The 17,305-nt window shown below is 31.1% G+C and overlaps 8 protein-coding genes across 8 annotated transcripts; 5 read left to right on the top strand and 3 right to left on the bottom strand.

Annotated features, from left to right (window-relative positions):
* Positions 1-58: 58 nt before the first annotated feature.
* Positions 59-5,960, bottom strand: BX663DRAFT_203307 (uncharacterized protein). The gene is made up of 8 exons (XM_051521748.1): positions 5,643-5,960; positions 3,973-5,582; positions 3,591-3,913; positions 3,249-3,532; positions 2,746-3,192; positions 1,079-2,687; positions 260-975; positions 59-204 (listed from the first exon to the last, which is right to left on the bottom strand). The coding sequence occupies exons 1-8, from the start codon at positions 5,832-5,834 to the stop codon at positions 184-186; spliced, it is 5,202 nt and encodes a 1,733-aa protein (XP_051386706.1). The 5' UTR covers positions 5,835-5,960; the 3' UTR covers positions 59-183.
* Positions 5,961-6,028: 68 nt separating this feature from the next.
* BX663DRAFT_497412 (mitochondrial inner membrane protease subunit) lies at positions 6,029-7,275 on the bottom strand. The gene is made up of 4 exons (XM_051525910.1): positions 6,745-7,275; positions 6,576-6,682; positions 6,357-6,525; positions 6,029-6,272 (listed from the first exon to the last, which is right to left on the bottom strand). Exons 1-4 carry the CDS (start codon positions 6,874-6,876, stop codon positions 6,120-6,122), a joined length of 561 nt encoding a protein of 186 aa, XP_051386705.1. The 5' UTR covers positions 6,877-7,275; the 3' UTR covers positions 6,029-6,119.
* A 438-nt stretch (positions 7,276-7,713) lies between these two features.
* BX663DRAFT_448461 (uncharacterized protein) lies at positions 7,714-9,089 on the top strand. Its single transcript, XM_051523710.1, has 6 exons — positions 7,714-8,005; positions 8,105-8,169; positions 8,237-8,306; positions 8,361-8,381; positions 8,471-8,598; positions 8,686-9,089. Exons 2-6 carry the CDS (start codon positions 8,107-8,109, stop codon positions 8,992-8,994), a joined length of 591 nt encoding a protein of 196 aa, XP_051386704.1. The 5' UTR covers positions 7,714-8,005; positions 8,105-8,106; the 3' UTR covers positions 8,995-9,089.
* Positions 9,090-9,101: 12 nt separating this feature from the next.
* Positions 9,102-9,604, top strand: BX663DRAFT_203063 (uncharacterized protein). The gene has a single exon (XM_051521747.1). The coding sequence runs from the start codon at positions 9,171-9,173 to the stop codon at positions 9,480-9,482; it is 312 nt and encodes a 103-aa protein (XP_051386703.1). The 5' UTR covers positions 9,102-9,170; the 3' UTR covers positions 9,483-9,604.
* Positions 9,605-9,609: 5 nt separating this feature from the next.
* On the top strand, positions 9,610-10,302 carry BX663DRAFT_403067 (uncharacterized protein; the record flags this gene model as incomplete). Its single annotated transcript, XM_051522234.1, has 1 exon — positions 9,610-10,302. A coding segment is annotated over one exon (693 nt), but the record flags the coding sequence as incomplete, so codon positions are not given.
* Positions 10,303-10,929: 627 nt separating this feature from the next.
* BX663DRAFT_497404 (uncharacterized protein) lies at positions 10,930-12,198 on the top strand. Its single transcript, XM_051525909.1, has one exon. The coding sequence runs from the start codon at positions 10,972-10,974 to the stop codon at positions 12,058-12,060; it is 1,089 nt and encodes a 362-aa protein (XP_051386701.1). The 5' UTR covers positions 10,930-10,971; the 3' UTR covers positions 12,061-12,198.
* Positions 12,199-12,372: 174 nt separating this feature from the next.
* Positions 12,373-13,637, top strand: BX663DRAFT_529334 (mitochondrial carrier domain-containing protein; the record flags this gene model as incomplete). Its single annotated transcript, XM_051530233.1, has 5 exons — positions 12,373-12,460; positions 12,540-12,790; positions 12,894-12,996; positions 13,073-13,513; positions 13,603-13,637. 5 exons carry the CDS (start codon positions 12,373-12,375, stop codon positions 13,635-13,637), a joined length of 918 nt encoding a protein of 305 aa, XP_051386700.1.
* Positions 13,638-13,835: 198 nt separating this feature from the next.
* Positions 13,836-17,298, bottom strand: BX663DRAFT_483415 (exocyst complex component Sec10-like protein; the record flags this gene model as incomplete). The annotated part of the gene is made up of 14 exons (XM_051524492.1): positions 13,836-14,094; positions 14,164-14,226; positions 14,298-14,410; positions 14,476-14,685; positions 14,762-14,903; positions 14,958-15,035; positions 15,097-15,486; positions 15,559-15,629; positions 15,706-15,966; positions 16,026-16,173; positions 16,238-16,350; positions 16,444-16,542; positions 16,611-16,930; positions 17,004-17,298. 14 exons carry the CDS (start codon positions 17,296-17,298, stop codon positions 13,836-13,838), a joined length of 2,562 nt encoding a protein of 853 aa, XP_051386699.1.
* Between the last annotated feature and the right edge of the window lie 7 nt (positions 17,299-17,305).

The following is a 17,305-nucleotide window of genomic DNA, read 5'->3' as shown; positions in this document are numbered from 1 at the left end:
TTACAAAAGTTTTTCTTTTCATTTTAGTATATCTAGTCATTTTTTATTTATTAAATATAATCTCGAAAAAAAAAAAGATAAAAGAAAAAAAAATTAAATAATAAATGTGTATAATATGACATTCGAACTAAAATAATATGAATGAATAGGAGATCTAGTACTAATTTTTGTGGCTTAGAGATATTATTTTGGTTTCTTGTATTTCTGCATAAAACAAAAGTGTGAGTTGCAACCAAAGATATACACTATATATACTTACATCTTCACTCTGTAGTCTCATCACAGGATCTATTGAGCTTCTTAGTGCTGTCAAGATATGCTGAAATGAGGCTGTGAGGCCAATCATGGGCTTGATGACAGAAATTGGGACAGATCGTATGACTACCTTATTTTCCGTGGTTGGTGCAGTAAAGACAGCGGTCTGTTCTGAAGTAGCCTTATTTTGCTCTGACTGGGAAGAAAGGAGAGGATGGTTATGATCAGTCATGGAGGCTGTCGTCGTATTAGGGGATGAAAAAAAGCCATCCGCATGTTCAAGGATAAATTGTGTACCCGATGCCATTTTTGAACTAAATTTAATTGCTTCAACAGCCGTTGCACGAGCAAATGATGAAGTGCCTCGTTGAATCCCTTTTACTATTCGACCATCTTTTCGGTATTGTTGAATAGGTAATAAGACTAAATCGGCTACGCCTGTACTTAAATTCATAAGAGATCTTACTGGTGAGACACCAGAGACCATCTTAATCTTTTGAGTATTAAGGATATGAGGTAACCATTCTTGACCAAGACGATCCAATAGATTATCTAAACCATGAATACCTGTGAACTTGAGATGGTTTAGTGACAATTGTGATCCATCAAGACGAAACAAGTTTACAAGCTCTGCAATTTGTCCTTCTCTAAAATTTTTTAGGTTGAATGCTTTGGGCTTATAATCAACCTTGAGTGTAACAGGATAAATGTCCACATATTCTAAGAGTGAATAAATAAATATATTTATGTATATATTATTTGAGATAAAACAGTAATAATAACAATAAAAAAAAAACCTCCTCATGTATTGATAGATACTTACGAAAGAATAGACCAGGCTTGTTTGTTTGTGGTGAACTCTCATCTTCACCACCACCACTATCACCACCACCACTACTACTACTACCACTGCCACTTCCACTATTGTCTTCATTTTCAGGTGTTAAGATTGCTTGATTCGCAGCATAGGTGGACCTTAAACAGGATGTATCAAATGAAAAATATTTTTGTAAAAATAGCATGGCATCCTGATCTACATAAAGACGTAAAGGTAAAACTTTGACCTTTAATCTAAACTCTTGCTGTGAATCGTTTTGAACAGGTCTAAGGCTAATTAACTCAACATCAACCATACAGTCATCTCTTTCACGTTCCTCAGAACTCATATAACCCAGGAACTTTTTCCATGCTGATGTTTGGATATGGTCAATGATCTCGACATCCTTAACAAGTAAATGCCAAAAGAAGGCAGTGGGATCTATAGCTGGCATCAAATCAAAGTCAAGGGAGATGGATGTCAATTTTATCTCGATAAGCGGTGTATTATGCGGGGGACCTTGATCAGTTCTTATATAATTCCATTCATAACCATCATACAATTTCCAAATAATATTGACGTTAGACATACGCAAGGAAAGAAGGGCCTTAGTGATGTCTACTGGAGATTCTGAGCTATTGACTTGCCTTTCGACACCAAAAAAATCCTCAATCACATCTAGACAATGTTTGGCTTCATCCTCTGGAATGAGTACTCGAACAATATCATCTGATGTAGCACGATGCCTGTTGCGACGTGGCTTTGGTGGTCTGTGATCATGTTCTGCATGATAGAATTCCTCCACAAAGCTGAATTCTTCCATATCAGGCATATCGATCAAAGTAGGTGGTGAGATCTTGATCGGATTAGACTTGAAAGCTGTCTCATCGATACTAGCCAACATGTCATGAAATGGGTAGGTCGGACGGGGTTGCGGTTTCTCTTTAGATGATGACGGTTGTCTTTTTATACAATCTCCATCATTAGAGATATAGGTCACTAAATTCAATAAAGTTTGGAAGGCATCTGCACTGACAGCTACAATAAGGTCTGTACTGACTAAAGATAGATAAGCTGAAGGTGCAGGGAAATGGGTATCTAATTTTAACTTGAATTCAAATTCCACATTTTGAAATGCTAATGTATTAGTGAATCCTAAAGTAATCCAATAATTTCTTGTATCACTTTTTTTCCCCTCAAGTAATTCATGCACTTGAGTCAAATTCAACTCATTCCTATCATCAACAAGATAAAGTTCAGTACTTTGAATATAAGTCTTTATGGTCATGATGGGCTGTCCAGCAAGTATATCAGTGATGATTTGGATGCCATCCAAGATGATAACAGCACGTGAAGGACTATAGATAGGTTCATAATCAATGGATGTTTCTAGAATGCATGCATATACTTTAGTGTATTGTGTAGGGGGGTCAATGAATACCATCTCTTCAGGTGCCTTTTGGAAATCAACCAGCTCCGTGACAAAGTCAACATTAAGCGTTGCTTTCCAACATAAATTACAGATGACTACACTTGTTAATTTGGTAAGTTTGTTAAGTTTAGGAGTTGAAGATAATTTTGAAATTAGGGAAATCATGGATGTGCTTCGTTTAGACTATAGTCATAGGGTAAGTATAAGAGTATATATATATGTATAATAGTAAATTTTTTACATGAATTTTCTTGGGTATAGTTTTATATAATAAATATATTGGTTCTGTATTAGATATATCAAATAAATCAAGGTCCTCGATATCTAATGTTGTAATATTTTCATTCTTTCCTAGATGCTTGATAGCAGCAAAGTATTTGAATTCAGAAAACTGAAGACGATATGTATGTTCTGGAACAGTCGAAATATCCCAAACACCATTAGACATACAGGCTACAATAGAGAATAAACTTGGCATTTGACTAGAATCATCTTCATCTATTGGCTCTCCTAATACTGAACTTGAAGAAGAATGACCGTCATGATTCGCAGGGATTGTATCTTTTTGTCGAAGCAAGAACCTAGGTTGCCATAATAACAAGTCATTCTGAATAATTTGAATCTTATCCCATAATGGCTTTGTTAAGTTCATATCTGCTTGTGGGAAATGACAATTGATAGCAAACATCTAACAAAAAAAGAATTTAAAAAAAATATGTTAAATAAATGACATCTTCTCCTTACTGAAGTTTCTATTGTTCTTTGTTTAAAAATCATTGCTGATTCAGCTTGCTCATCCATAGGTAGATGTAATTTTTGTTCACTATTAAAATTTTCATTTTTACTCAAAAAATTGAACAAGTTATCTGGGATATCAGATCCTGCACCAAAATAACCAGAACGAGTCGATGTGGTAGGATAAATTTGAGAGTCTTGAATTGTAATTTCAATGGTAGGTGAAAGTGTATCAAAGATTTGATTTGATTCCTGTACTGTTTTCATTGTAAACCAACATTTTGCCATTTCATCTGGGATACATAAAATAAATTAGAATGTTCAAGAATTAAAAGGTAAAGTTAGATTTACCTTCTGTATGCTGCATAAATACATTGATATAGTTTAATTCAATGTTTAATTTATTTGGATGTTTACTTGGCTTATTACTAAAATAATCTTCACTTTCTATAGAAGATGAATGATCGTCCATGACTGTAGAAGACCAAGAACCTACTAATTTCTTGATATCGACACTCAATTGACTTACATGTATACGATCATTAAACTCTTCTCTTGTAGTAATTTGACTCATATCCGGCACATTTAATAATACTCGAATAAATGCACATCGAATTCGAACTTTTTGTTTTTTTATATTTTCTTGTATCTCCAAGTCATCAAACACAGATTGTCTACTATCAATATGAATATTTAACCTGAAAAAAAAAAGACAAAAATAAATATACAATACCTCCTTTCTGAATGACTGTGTGTCCTTTCTTTTGTTTGTTTGTTATCATCTATTATCACATTGACATAATTCTCTAGTCTATCCAAGGTACGTGGATCAATTATTATTTTAAATGGCTGTATATCTACATTAGTGTCTTGTTCATCTGACACTACCTCTGCAAATGTTTCTTGCTTCTGTTCTATACGAATACGTACAGAGTGATCTTGACCAAGATCAGACTTGGTGTTTTGTGGATAATAAGCTGGAAACTTGTCTTCATGTCGATAGTCGTGCTTGATTCTGTTATCAAATTGAATGATGGGAATGTAAGTTTCGTATTGAGTTTGAGAACGAGGGGATACAAATGCATAGGGCTTAATGAAATGACTAGGTTTAGCGATCCATTCATCTAAGCCGATATTAGCTATGCGAATATCTATTATAGAAGATGATGCTTCTGGAAATCTTTGAAGCCTCAAATTTAAATTTTCAATAGCAAAACGAATATGGTCTCTCCTTGGTTCCATGATGGGCGTATTATCAGTGAGTAAAAAGATCTCTATGAGTGGCATTTGAACCTTAATTTTTTGCTCTAATGAATAAGATGATGATGGGCCACAAGATGATAAAGAGATGTTAGTGGGTTTATAAAGAGATGGCTCTGCATATTGTTTGTCATTGAACATATCCAAGTCCTCTAGTAACATATTTGTAGTTGTTAGTGGTGGCTGATTTATTTGAGATGAAAGAGCAGGTACTTTCTCTGAACTCTCTTCCATAACAGACATTGTATTTAATAAATTCATAAAAAAGGCAATTTGTATAGGCGATAAAATAATTTGAATACGAGTGATAAGGAAATCAATTTGTTTGATAGACATATTATCTACAGAGGATCTTAATTTCAATCGAATCCAATTCTTTTCATCCAAAGTTGTGAATAAAAGAGCTTCGTATGGCTGTTTAGAGGCTTTAGAGGTAGTAGAGCCGTCATTATTTGGACAGTAATAGCTTTGAAACAATGTTGAATCTCCTTCATTTGCCTCAAAGAATTGCGTTTCTTCAAGTTCATTCTCTGAAATCGATTCACGCAGCCAAATTTGAGGTGAAGCCATCGTGATAATTTTAATTGTTTCGTTTGCAATGGATGGCATCGAATTGTCTATTGCACTTGTGTTGAATTCAGGAGTTTCATCAAAATAAGATATCCTTGGTATAGATATATCCACTGATGCTGATAATACAGATGATTTGTGTGTAATACGTACAAGTGTATCGATCATATCGACCTTCACTCTTGAAAGCATTTTATCAATCACTTTGGTAAGTACCTCAAGTCCCTCTTCTCGTTGCTGGAATGATTCTTGAAACTCTTCTTGACTGTCAACTTCAGTTCTAAGGAAATCATCTGCAAAATGCAAAGAAGATGACATAATATGTTCGACATCCTCCTTTGCTGTTGATGGTTTTTTCGTCTTCTTGGTTGGACAAAAAGTTAAATGTAATCCTTGAATCTTGAATGAAATATCGCCGCTTAAAAGCTTTGACCAAGGTATAGATGCCTTTATCATTGCCAGACTTCCTTTTTCAAGTATAAAAGGTGTATCCATTAGTAATTTGTTTATAAACTATTACAACAATCAACTTTAGTCTTATATGTATGTGCAATTTGAAATAGTATATCTTACTTGTAAATTCAAATCTAGATCTCTTAATTCCAAATTACCATTTATAAGTGCTAAATCAAAGTTTTCGAGATCAAGTTCCTTTTGTAAGAATTGTCCAATGGCTTTTCTTAATACAAATTTATATAAATGCTTCTGAATCCTCTTTGGCAAAGCAAAGTTTGTCCAGCCCGATAAATAATCCCAAGCTTTCATGTATGTGTGTATGAATGTAGACAAAGAATGTTAAAAAGTACAAATTAGGAATTAAAGGAGATTTTATCAATAAGTATATGAATATAAAATAAAGTTTAACAAGAATAATAAAAAAGTGTTTATGCATGTGTTCATATAAAGAAGAATTATCACATTTATTATTATTTTTTTTTTTAAAAAAAAAAAAAGGTCTTCTGACCTATAATAAATCTTATACAGTAAGAGTAGTAGTAGCAGCAGTAGCAATGGTAATTTTGTAAGCATGAAAAAAAAATTGCGGAGAAATTAGATCTGTCTGCTTGGTTCAATGTCAACACCAGGTCTAAATACATTCATTTGCACTCTATCCTTATTGACAGACTTCTTTTCTACTGGGCCAAATCGAGAAAACGGCCATAGAATATGTGTTACTTTTGCATTAATAAGAGCGATTGGAACCTTATGTATATAAAATAGAGAAAAAGCATACATGTAATATATGAGGAATTTAGATTATTTAGTTTTCATTTGTGCATTTCTTACGGGTCCAAATGAATTACTATCTCTTGAATGAAATGCTTCATCACCCTCTACCCAAACATGGCCTTCTGGGATAGAAACCCATTCATTTTTGTTGCGTAAAGATTGTACCCTATCTCCTGGTAAAGCCAATATTCGTTTAGTAATTATACATTTTGGATTGATAGGTGATCTAAAAGAGAAAAAGTTATTTTGCCGTTGCCTCCAATTATGATAATTTACATTAATGTCACGACTTGTCCTCTTTCAAATTGATGATCTGTGGTTGACCACTTGTCTAATAATACGATGTCTTTTTTCAACATGCTTGAATCTGGATTAAATGTCGGCTTTTATATATATATATATATGTATGTTATTATATGTTGTTTACATGTTATGTTGCATTTACCTGCATGGATCTACCAGAGATGACACCATAGCTATAACCATGATCTACAAAGAATATAGCTACCGGCATCCATGTGAGTGCTGTAAGAACTGAAGAAGTATATGATTTAGCTCTTAGTCTGGCAAATATCATTATAGGAAGAAGTTTGTTATAAAAAAAAAAAAAAAATATGTATAGATATACCCCGTCTGAGTATATATAATCCCCCCCTCTCTTTTTCCAGTAAATGAATCCGTCTTGATTGATGGAATAGCTTCCTATAGATAACCTATTCATTATGTATCTACAAAATATTTCAATATAACCAACAAGAGTATCATAAGAAGCATTTTCTATTCTCAAGGTTAAACCTTCTTTTTTTCCCCTAAAAAAAAATAGTTCCTTTCTCCTAAGCTTACTCTTTAGCTACTATGAATTAAAACTGTTCAATAGGATTCAGGTATAGAAGATATGTCCAACTATACCCATACTTTGTAATATTTTCATAAATGTATTTAGTGATTGTCTTTAATTATCACATGCTGAGCTATAGTAAAGTTAAATTAAATGATTGGTGCCCTTAGAAATCTTTTCAAGTAATAATACTAAATTGTTTACAGGTTATAATATTAGTCATGCCTATATACTAGTCATACATAACACACATATACATATTGTCTTTTGTCTAGTTCTTTTATAATAGGGCAAGTCTTTACAAATATACTTTGATTCTGTACTGGTTTTTTATGTGTGATAAAGTATTTTGTTATCTATATATTTATATAGTTTTTTATATGTAAAAGAAAGAAAATAAAATAAAAGGCTTTAGAGTGTATATGTATCGTCTTTAAATCTTTTTTTTTCACGCTATTTTCTTTTTCTCGGTAGTTTTCAGGACCAAGAAGATCATTTACAATAAACAAGACTAATTGTCATTTATATTTTTAACTTTTTTTTTCCATAAAAGAACAGCATAGTCAGTTAAATATGCTAGTGTATATGGATATATAGTTCTTTCTTTTTATCTAATATATAAACTGTGTTATCTGCTTTGTGAATTATTTCTCTAGTCTTCAAAAAAGTCTTTTATGATCGAGAAAGGGTTATTGCCAAAGAACAGACTCCACATTAATGTTCAATCTCCGGTAAAATAACTCATAGTAATATGTTAGTCTGATTCTGGTACAACCCCCCCCCGCCTCCCAAAAGTAATAATCTGTTCAAAGAGAAAAGGGTGCTGCTTATTATGTCCCGCCCTTGCTAATTATATTTGTTTGCCATGGTAATCTTTTTTTTTTTTTTCCTTTTTTTTTTTTTCTGAATTTAGTCATAATATAAATCTCATTCTTTTATTATAATTATTCTCTCTATTCCTTTACAGTCATGTCCTTTCTATTACGACCTTTGAGAAAAACAATTCTTTATACGAGTCAACAAGTTACAAAGGTATAAATGAATGTATAGATTGACAGTCATTTTTTGACATTATTATTATTATTTATTTTTTTTTAAGAGACATGCACATAAAAAAGCAAACATTGAGGTTCGATTGAATGAGTATATTGAAAATCTCGGACTTAAAGGTAATATTATAGAAAACTATTCAAATAAAATATTGATATTGATATTTATACTAGATGAAATTGTTTCTGTTAGACGTAAAGTATATCATAACAAAGCTTAGACTACTACTACTACTATTATTATTTTATAGAGTTGACCTTATTTTTTTATCTCTCTTTTATAGCTGGATTGATGCGTAATATTTTGTATCCTGCTGGTAAAGCAGAGTATATCAATAAAGATCAATTATTAACAAAAGACGACATGAATGAAGATCAAGATAAAATGACAGAACAACAAGAAAAATTAAAGGTAAGTCACTGGTCTCCCTCTTTTTTTTTTTTTTTTTTTTTTTTTTTTTAAAAAAAAAATAAGTTATTTACATTGATATTATATTAGTTACAATTGAATAAATTGAATATGAAAAAGAATGAATTATTAGATAATTTAGAACAAATCCAGGAATTAGAATTTAATAGAGCAGTTGTGCCGAATAGCCATCATACATTCGGATCAGTTACGGCAGAGGATTTAGTTCAAAAGATAAAGGAGAATTTTGGTTTGGATATCGATAAATCAGCCATTGAATTTAGTAGTCAAGAAGAAGGAGGAGTAGGCCGTATTAAATATTTAGGCCAACATAAAGTCTTTATTCAAGTTAACAGCAAAAGAGTAGAAATTAAAGTCAACGTAAAGCCAGCAAACTAAATCCTTTCTCCTTATTATTGTAGTAGTCGTCTCTTTCTCTCCTTTTTATTATCATGCGACTATAAATAAAATTGATTTTTTATATTTTTTTTTTTATTTTATTTTATTTTATTTTATTGATAGAAGGGTTTTATTATTGCTCTTTCCTTTTCCTTATTTCATACATATCTATTTAAATGGGACAATTTACTAGTAAAAAGAATTTAAAAAAGAGAAAGTTTTTTAATTCTACTGTACTTGGTTATACATCAAATTACGATAATAATAGAATCAGTCAATATCATAGAAAGGATTCTGGTTTCTTACTGTTGAATAACAAAGATCAAAAGCATCTAATAGAAGAACCAGAGACTATCTTTACTTTCAATGATTTATTAGACACACATCTTTTATATAACATACAGGACATTAATCTTTCAAGAATGAAGTTCAAATCATTAACTTCGAATATTGGTTTATTAACGATGATTACCAAGTTAAACCTGTAAGTAAACTACGAGTGTATGTGTATGTGCATGTAGATGTATATATGTACACTTGTATACATGTACACTTGTATACTTACTTGTATTCTCACTTACTTATCAGTCATTTATCTACTTCTTTATTATTAGGTCTTATAATCAATTATGTGATATACCTGAATCAATTGGCTTTTTATATCAACTTGAAATACTTGTTCTTTCACATAATCAAATTCAATCTATACCGGACACAATCGGTCTACTTTCTCAGTTATATGAATTGGATTTATCTTATAATCAAATTCAACAATTAACACCTTTTACAAGTCAATTAAAATCATTACATGTCTTTGATATCAGTCATAATAGACTTGTGACTTTAACTTCTCGTATTGGTGAAATACAAACATTAGCCTCCCTTGATATCTCTTATAATAATCAATTAAACTATTTACCTGCTGAAATTATTCAATTGCCCTCTCTACGCCGACTTGATTTAGATGGATGTGTATCGTTCAGCCTTCATCATCACCACCACCACCACCTGAAACATGATCCACCTAGTCTATTAGAGACCTGCGCTCGATATATTGTAAGGAATGAAGATCAATTTGTATCAAATGATTCACACAGCATTCAATCAAAAATAACGACCAGACTCTTTAACTATCTTTGTCAATATGAACGATGCAGTCATTGTCATCTACCTTATTTTGAAAGCTATATATCAAAGATACGTTGGATTGAAAGGAATGAGACGATGTGGATTCCAATCGAATATCGATTATGTTCAGCTCATTGGATAGATGAAAGGGATCGTTTATATACTACCTTTTCAACTAGTAATCATAATAACGCTACAAAGAAGATAAAGAATACCTTATTTAAACCGAAATTCATATTAAAAGGAAATGCTGATCATCAAAGGACTATCACACGTAGATCACAGCAACAAAAGATACGATCTTCATTTAATAATACAAGTAATCCGATCAATAATAATAATAATAACACCTCCTCTTTTAATGTAGTAGTAGATCAGACTTCTTTTCTATTTGATTCCTTTACTACTACTACTCTTGCAGCCTCCTTTGAAGATAAAAAGAGGTGGAAATTCTTTACTCGAAAAGGAGATCAGTCATTATTAAAGCCACGTCGTTTGTGTTCATAAAAAAAAAAAAGGAAAAACTTGACTTATGTTTCATTATATGTGTATAGTAGTAATAATAAATGTACAATAAAGGGCTCATTCTTTCTCTTTCTTCTTCTCTCTCTCTTTCTCTCTTTTAACATAACATGTTGTATTTATTTAGTAGTTAAAAATGAATAAAAAAAAAAAAGAAAAAGAAAAGAATTCATCATTCAATGATATTGAATTCCTTGTAGTATTTTCACATGATAGTGTCATGGTATTTGTTTATTGTTATTTCAAATATGGATTTTTTTTCTTATTCGTGAGTCAAAATATAATTTCTGTTCTTGCTTAGTATTATTATTATTATTTTCATTTTTAATGATTTTTAAAAAGTTATTAAATAAAACACTTGGAAAAAATAATGGTCAAGAACCAAGATCACAAAATAGTACCTCGAAAATAAATATGGATCTTGTTTCCAATGAACTTCTTTCACGTCATTTCTCACCATTACCTATAAGAGCATTATCGCCTTCTGATGTACTTGATTTTGTTGGATATCCTATGGTAGCAAGAATGATAGGTCAACAACAACGACTATTAGACAATGAGTCTATTTCTCGTGATTGTCATTCACGAGATCAAAATAGAAATGCATTTTTATTAAAAGAACCATCATCACCCAATAAACAACCAAGCATTATAACTGACAATACTGCATTGTCATCATTACCGAAAATAATTCAGCAACAAGTGAATGAAAATCATCATCATCATGACGGTATTCCTGTTACTACTACTATTACTGCTGCTGCTGCTGCTGAAAAAGAAGAAGATAAAATATTAATAGAACAAAATAACTCAGAAGACGATGAAATTAAAAAGCTAAACAAAAAAATAACTGAGCTTGAACGACAAATACAATTTTGGCGAGGGATAGTAGGGAATATGAAAAAAGAAGAAGAAGAAAGTGATCCTAACATACAACAACAAGAGCAATCACTACAGTTACCTAAGCAAAGAAAAAGAAAGCAGTCAGAGATTCAACAAAGAAGGAAACCTTATCGATACTATTCTACTACTACTACTACTACTGCTGCTGCTGCTGTTGCTGCTTCTTCTTCTTCCTCTTCTTCCTCTTCCTCCTCCTCCTCCTCTTCTTCTTCTCCTCTAAATAGTGCAGCAGTTATAGATAAACATCCTTATTATGTGATACCTATGCATAATAACTTATACTACAATGATTATGAAGACTATTTTTATTATAATAAGCGAAACAGTAGATTTCAACATGCAGTAGTGGCCATGAAAGATAATGATTATAATGATTATTATCATTATTATTACTATTATTATCATTATTATTTACCACAGCAGGTATTTAATAGAAGAATGAATAGAGTAAAAAGCAATTATTATAGTCGTCATATTATAAACAATTATAATAATAATTATTATTATTATTAGAAAAAAAAATAGAATAAAATTTATGGGGCAGTAGTAGAAGAAAACACGTATTATTAATGCGGATTCTTTTCCCAGTTTAGAAGGATTACCGCGGTCAATGAAATTTTTGTACTGCTTTAATCTTATACCTACTATGACTACTACTACTACTGCTACTACTACTGCTATTAACTACTACTATAATTAAAAATAAGTTTAAAATAAAACTTGTTATTATTTCTTTTTTTTCTTTTCTTTTCTTTTCTTTTCTTTTTTTTTTTTTATTATCGCCTCTTCTTCTATTATTTATTTATTTATTTTAATATACCAGGGATGGCACCTATTGATAATACATCTGCAGACCCAAATGCTCCTTTAAAGAAGAAGCCTATTTCTTATAAAAATTTACTTTTAGGTGCATGTAAGTAGTATATATAACAAAAAAAAGAAACCTCTTCCGTCGAAAAAAATAGATTTATTTATTTACTTTTATTATCTAGCATTAAACTTGTTTGAAGTATCTACATTGGGTCAACCATTTGAAGTTATCAAAACACAGTTAGCAGCAAATCGTCATCAATCTTTAGTAGAAGCTTTAAAGACTGTTTATAGTCGAGGAGGTCTACTTGGATTTTATCAAGGTTTAATCCCGTGGGCATGGATTGAAGCATCTACAAAGGGTGCTGTCTTACTTTTTACTGCTTCCGAATTTGAATATCATGCAAGGGCTGCTGGTGCATCCCCCTTTGTTGTAAGTAAACTTGTTGGGAAGAAAGAAAGAAAGAAAGAGAGAAAAAAAGAAAAGACTTTTGAGGATATACTTATACTCAAAGACATATACATATATATAATAGGGTGGCATCATAGGTGGTATGGGTGGAGGTATTGCGCAAGCTTATACTACAATGGGTTTTTGTACATTTATGAAAACCGTTGAGGTCACGCGTCATAAATCAGGTAAATAGATGAGCCATAAACCTGAATAGTTAAATTTTTATCTAAATCTTTTGTTTGTTTGTTTGTTTGTTTATAGCTGTAAAGGAATCAACATTGAAAATTGCTCGAGATATTATTAAAAAAGAAGGTATCGCAGGTATTAATAAAGGCGTTAATGCAGTTGCGGTTAGACAATGTACAAATTGGGCTTCTCGGTTTGGTATCACACGATTCACTCAAGAATTCATTACCAAGACACGGTATGGTGATTCCCCTGACGCTCATTTGCGTACAACTGCTTTAGATAAAGCATTGGCATCTATTGTAGGTGGTGCTTTATCATGTTGGAATCAGCCCATTGAAGTCATTCGAGTTGAAATGCAAAGTCAATTAAAGACAGTAGATCGACCTGAGAAGATGACCATCGTATCCACTACAAAATATATTTATCAAAAGAATGGCTTGAAAGGTTTTTATAGAGGTGTTTTACCTCGTATTGGCTTAGGCATGTGGCAGACGCTTTGTATGGTAGCACTTGGTAATAATAATAATAATAATAATTTTTTTTTTTTTAAAAAAAAAAAGAAAAACTTTAATTATTTCTAATTGATTGTTGGCTATTATTAGGTGATTATTTCCGAGCACTCTTTGGTACAAATTAACTATATTTTCCCCCAACAATAACAAAAGAAAAAAAAAATCCCACATTATCCCGACAATACCATCCTACTACTACTAGTAGTAGACAACAATAAAAAATACATGTATATTTGTATATATTATATTTATATACATGTGTGTGTATACATCATATAATCAATAGCATCTATATTCTATTATTATTTAAATTTTGTTATTTATTACATAATACAACAATCTGTTATGTCCTTTTGAACAACTCTCTTAATCATAGGCCAATCACTTCTACAAGCAGCAAATTCAAATAAATCTTCTACTCTCATTAAACCGTGATATCGTTCTAAATCATGAATAAGTAATTTTATATCAGTTGCTGATTCGATGATATAAAGATTAGCGAGCGATTTGAGTGCTAAAAAGTAAGGTGTAATTGTCTTTTGTTTTAAAGTTAATATAAAGTCATAATAAGCGTTCATATCACTAAAAAAAAATAAGTAAATAAGTATAAGAAAAAAAAAAAAAGTATTTGAATTATCATACTGTCTTTACCTAATGTATCTAAAGCCTCCTGTTTCATTTACAGTTTGTGATTTTAAATGTTTACATAGAATTCTAAAGTAAAAATAAATAAATAAATAAATAAAACACAATAGAACAGATTTCTTCTTTGTCTTTTTGTTTACTCGAAAAATCTTCTACTAATTTCATTAAAGAATAAATCCATTGTAGCCTTTTCTGCTGCACCTACTAACATGGAAGTATTTGTCTTTAAACATTGAATTGTATCTTGACAAGCCTAGAAATAGATGCATATATAAAATGAATTCTTATAGAAATAGACTGGGTTTTTTTTTCTTTTACCTTTGTGGGTTTGAGGTCGGGTATCATATCGTTGGGTGGATTATAGTCTTCTTTTCTTTGTTCATGAGTTAAAATGAATTCTACTTGTGATAAGAGCACCTGAATACCACGATCCATTCCCTGTGCTACACAATCATCTAACAATCTTTCAAATGACTTTTTTTCTTTATTCACTTCATTCAAGAAATCAAGTTTATCTACATTTTTAGTCTATATTTTATATATCAATAAAATAATTTATATCCATGGATACTTGAGATTTTATGAAGTCGGGAGAATTACTTACGATTTCTTCGTCATAATAAAGTTGAATCATTTGTTGAATAACGTCGGCTACATGAACAAGTTCAAAGAACTCAGTGAGTGGTGGCACATCTTCATTAGCACTATCCATGTTAGGCTTATAAGAAGATAATCGATTGGATGCACTATGATGATAAAACATGAATACATGCTTCAAATTTTTATTTTATTTTATTTACCTTTCAAAACCAGGTTGAATATGATGTTGACCTAATAGCTTTAATAATTGAATAAAAATATGTTCATAAGTTCTATGACTATATACATGTATATTAGTTTATATCATATAACACACACACACACTCGTATCCTATTTACATATCTGTTTTCATTCGTCCTGGAAATCCAATATCAATAAATTGTTGTAATCGTCCTTCAGATTCTTTATTCACATGAATTAATTGTAATGAAGTCTCTAGCGAAAGATAATTTTGAAGCATATCTAATTCTTGTCCTACAAATTCTAATTGGCCTCTAATTTCTTTACCATAAGCGACTGTAGGTGATCTTGGTGGATCCAATGAATATCGATTTGTCTTGGGTGTGGAAGGTGGTGTCGATTGAGGTGAAGCGATTAAATCAATAGAATTAGCTCGTTTCTCATTTAAATTGGCATTCTTTTGAAAGGGTGAAGCAATAGTCGTTGCTGCAGTGGATACTAAATCAACTGGTAATATGAGTACTTTTTTAAACGCAGCTAAATAATTTCTACAATTCACTTTTTTTTAGAGAGAGAGAGAGACGACATACGACTTTTTTTTTTTTTTTTTTTTTTTCTACCTTTTAAATGTTTCACGGGTTTGATTTGTGAGACGTGTAGAAGTGTCTGTATTTCCTATCACTCGATTATTCTATCAAAAAATAAAAAGGGTTATAATTTTCTTTTTCTTTTTTTTTTTTATACAGTTCATTTTAAGCCTATTTTACCCATTCTTCAATATATTTTTTAGTCGTCATTTCTGCATAGTTACTTTCTTCATATAAATAGTCATCTAAAAAGGGCAGTAAAAGTTTGAATAATAAATTAATTCCGCGGTCAGTTTCAATCTTGCTTGGTGAATCGGAGTTATTTGTAAAGATATCAATCATATTCTTGCTTAAATTCAACACGTTTGACATAGTTATTAAATAAAGATGAGTACTTTTCGATATAGCTCTATTTAATAATTGACTAACAAACTCTGCAATCTTAAAAGAACATAAAGAGTGAGTGATATGTGTGTGTCATTTCTGTTCTTTTTTATTACCACATCCTCAAATACTCGATCTACAAAGATATAAAATACATCCATTTTGGTAGGAAATACTTCTGCTACTACTGAGGATTGCTGTTTGAGTTCATCTGTAATAAGAAGCATTAACTTCTTAAAAGGTGTCAAATCATCATAAGACATCCTTTTATAAAATAAAATAAGAGATAGATTAACAATACGCAAATAGATAAAGTTATGAGCTTTACACAAAGTTATCTTCTGGTTTGAAAGGATTATCATAAAACAGAGGATGCTTTTGAACGTAAGTTTGTATACAGGTTAAACCTCCATTCAAGGCAATTAAAGCATTTGCATAAGACTATTATACACAACCATAAGTTTTTTTAATACCATACAAGCATTTTTACTCAAAAAAAATAAAATAAAATAACTTGCTTGCTTGCTTACTTACTTTCATTTCATTTATATTATGTACATCATAAGCGACCTCGAATTCATGAAGTGATGCGCTTTCAAAATATTGAGATAATGCATTCAAATTTTCATTAATCTAATCATTTTCAACATTAACCGGAAATATTATTTTAAACTATTCTTTTTATTATTATCGTTATTTACCTGTTTCCAATCATCCACAACATGACATTGTCCCAAGCCAATTAATAAATTAATGACTTTACCACATTCTTCGGGGTTACCACCAAAATCATGTAATACTTTAGTCGATTCTTTATTTCTATCTCGCAAATCTAAATAATAGGGTATCAACTGTGTATACAACTGTTTGAATTGTTCTTTTGATCTTCCTGTTGATTTTGCTCTTGCTCGAGCACTGTAAGGATCGGTGGACATGCCGAGAATGAGCGTATTTAAAGGTTTATTGTTAATGTATATTGTATTTTCAGAGTCAATTAAAGAACCCTTTGTGTTATCATTATCTAACTCAATATACATTGGTTAAACATTTATATAGAAATATGCCTCCAGTATTTCAACTATATATTTATATACCTGCTAACATGGCAGCTAATGGTCCATGATCATTCTCCAACATGACCTGCAGTTTATTATCCCAAATTTCATCATCATAAGCTAGTACCTTGAAACGTCTCGAAGTTAAAGCAACATTAACCAAAGCATAAATAGGTAAATATTGAAATATTCTAATCAGGACGTCAGGCGGGATGGAACGACCCGATTTACTTTTAGCTGCATCTGATAAAGAAACTTGAACAGGTTGAATAGGCTGTGATGTACTTATTAGATTATCATAACCAGTTATTGGTTCATCATCTAACAAACTCATTTATGTA

Source organism: Cokeromyces recurvatus (genome assembly GCF_025118155.1).
Source record: "Cokeromyces recurvatus strain NRRL 2243 chromosome Unknown BX663scaffold_3, whole genome shotgun sequence".
Lineage (NCBI taxonomy): Eukaryota > Fungi > Mucoromycota > Mucoromycetes > Mucorales > Mucoraceae > Cokeromyces > Cokeromyces recurvatus.
Note: the sequence above shows the minus strand (reverse complement) of the source record. Positions and strands in the feature narration are given on the sequence as shown.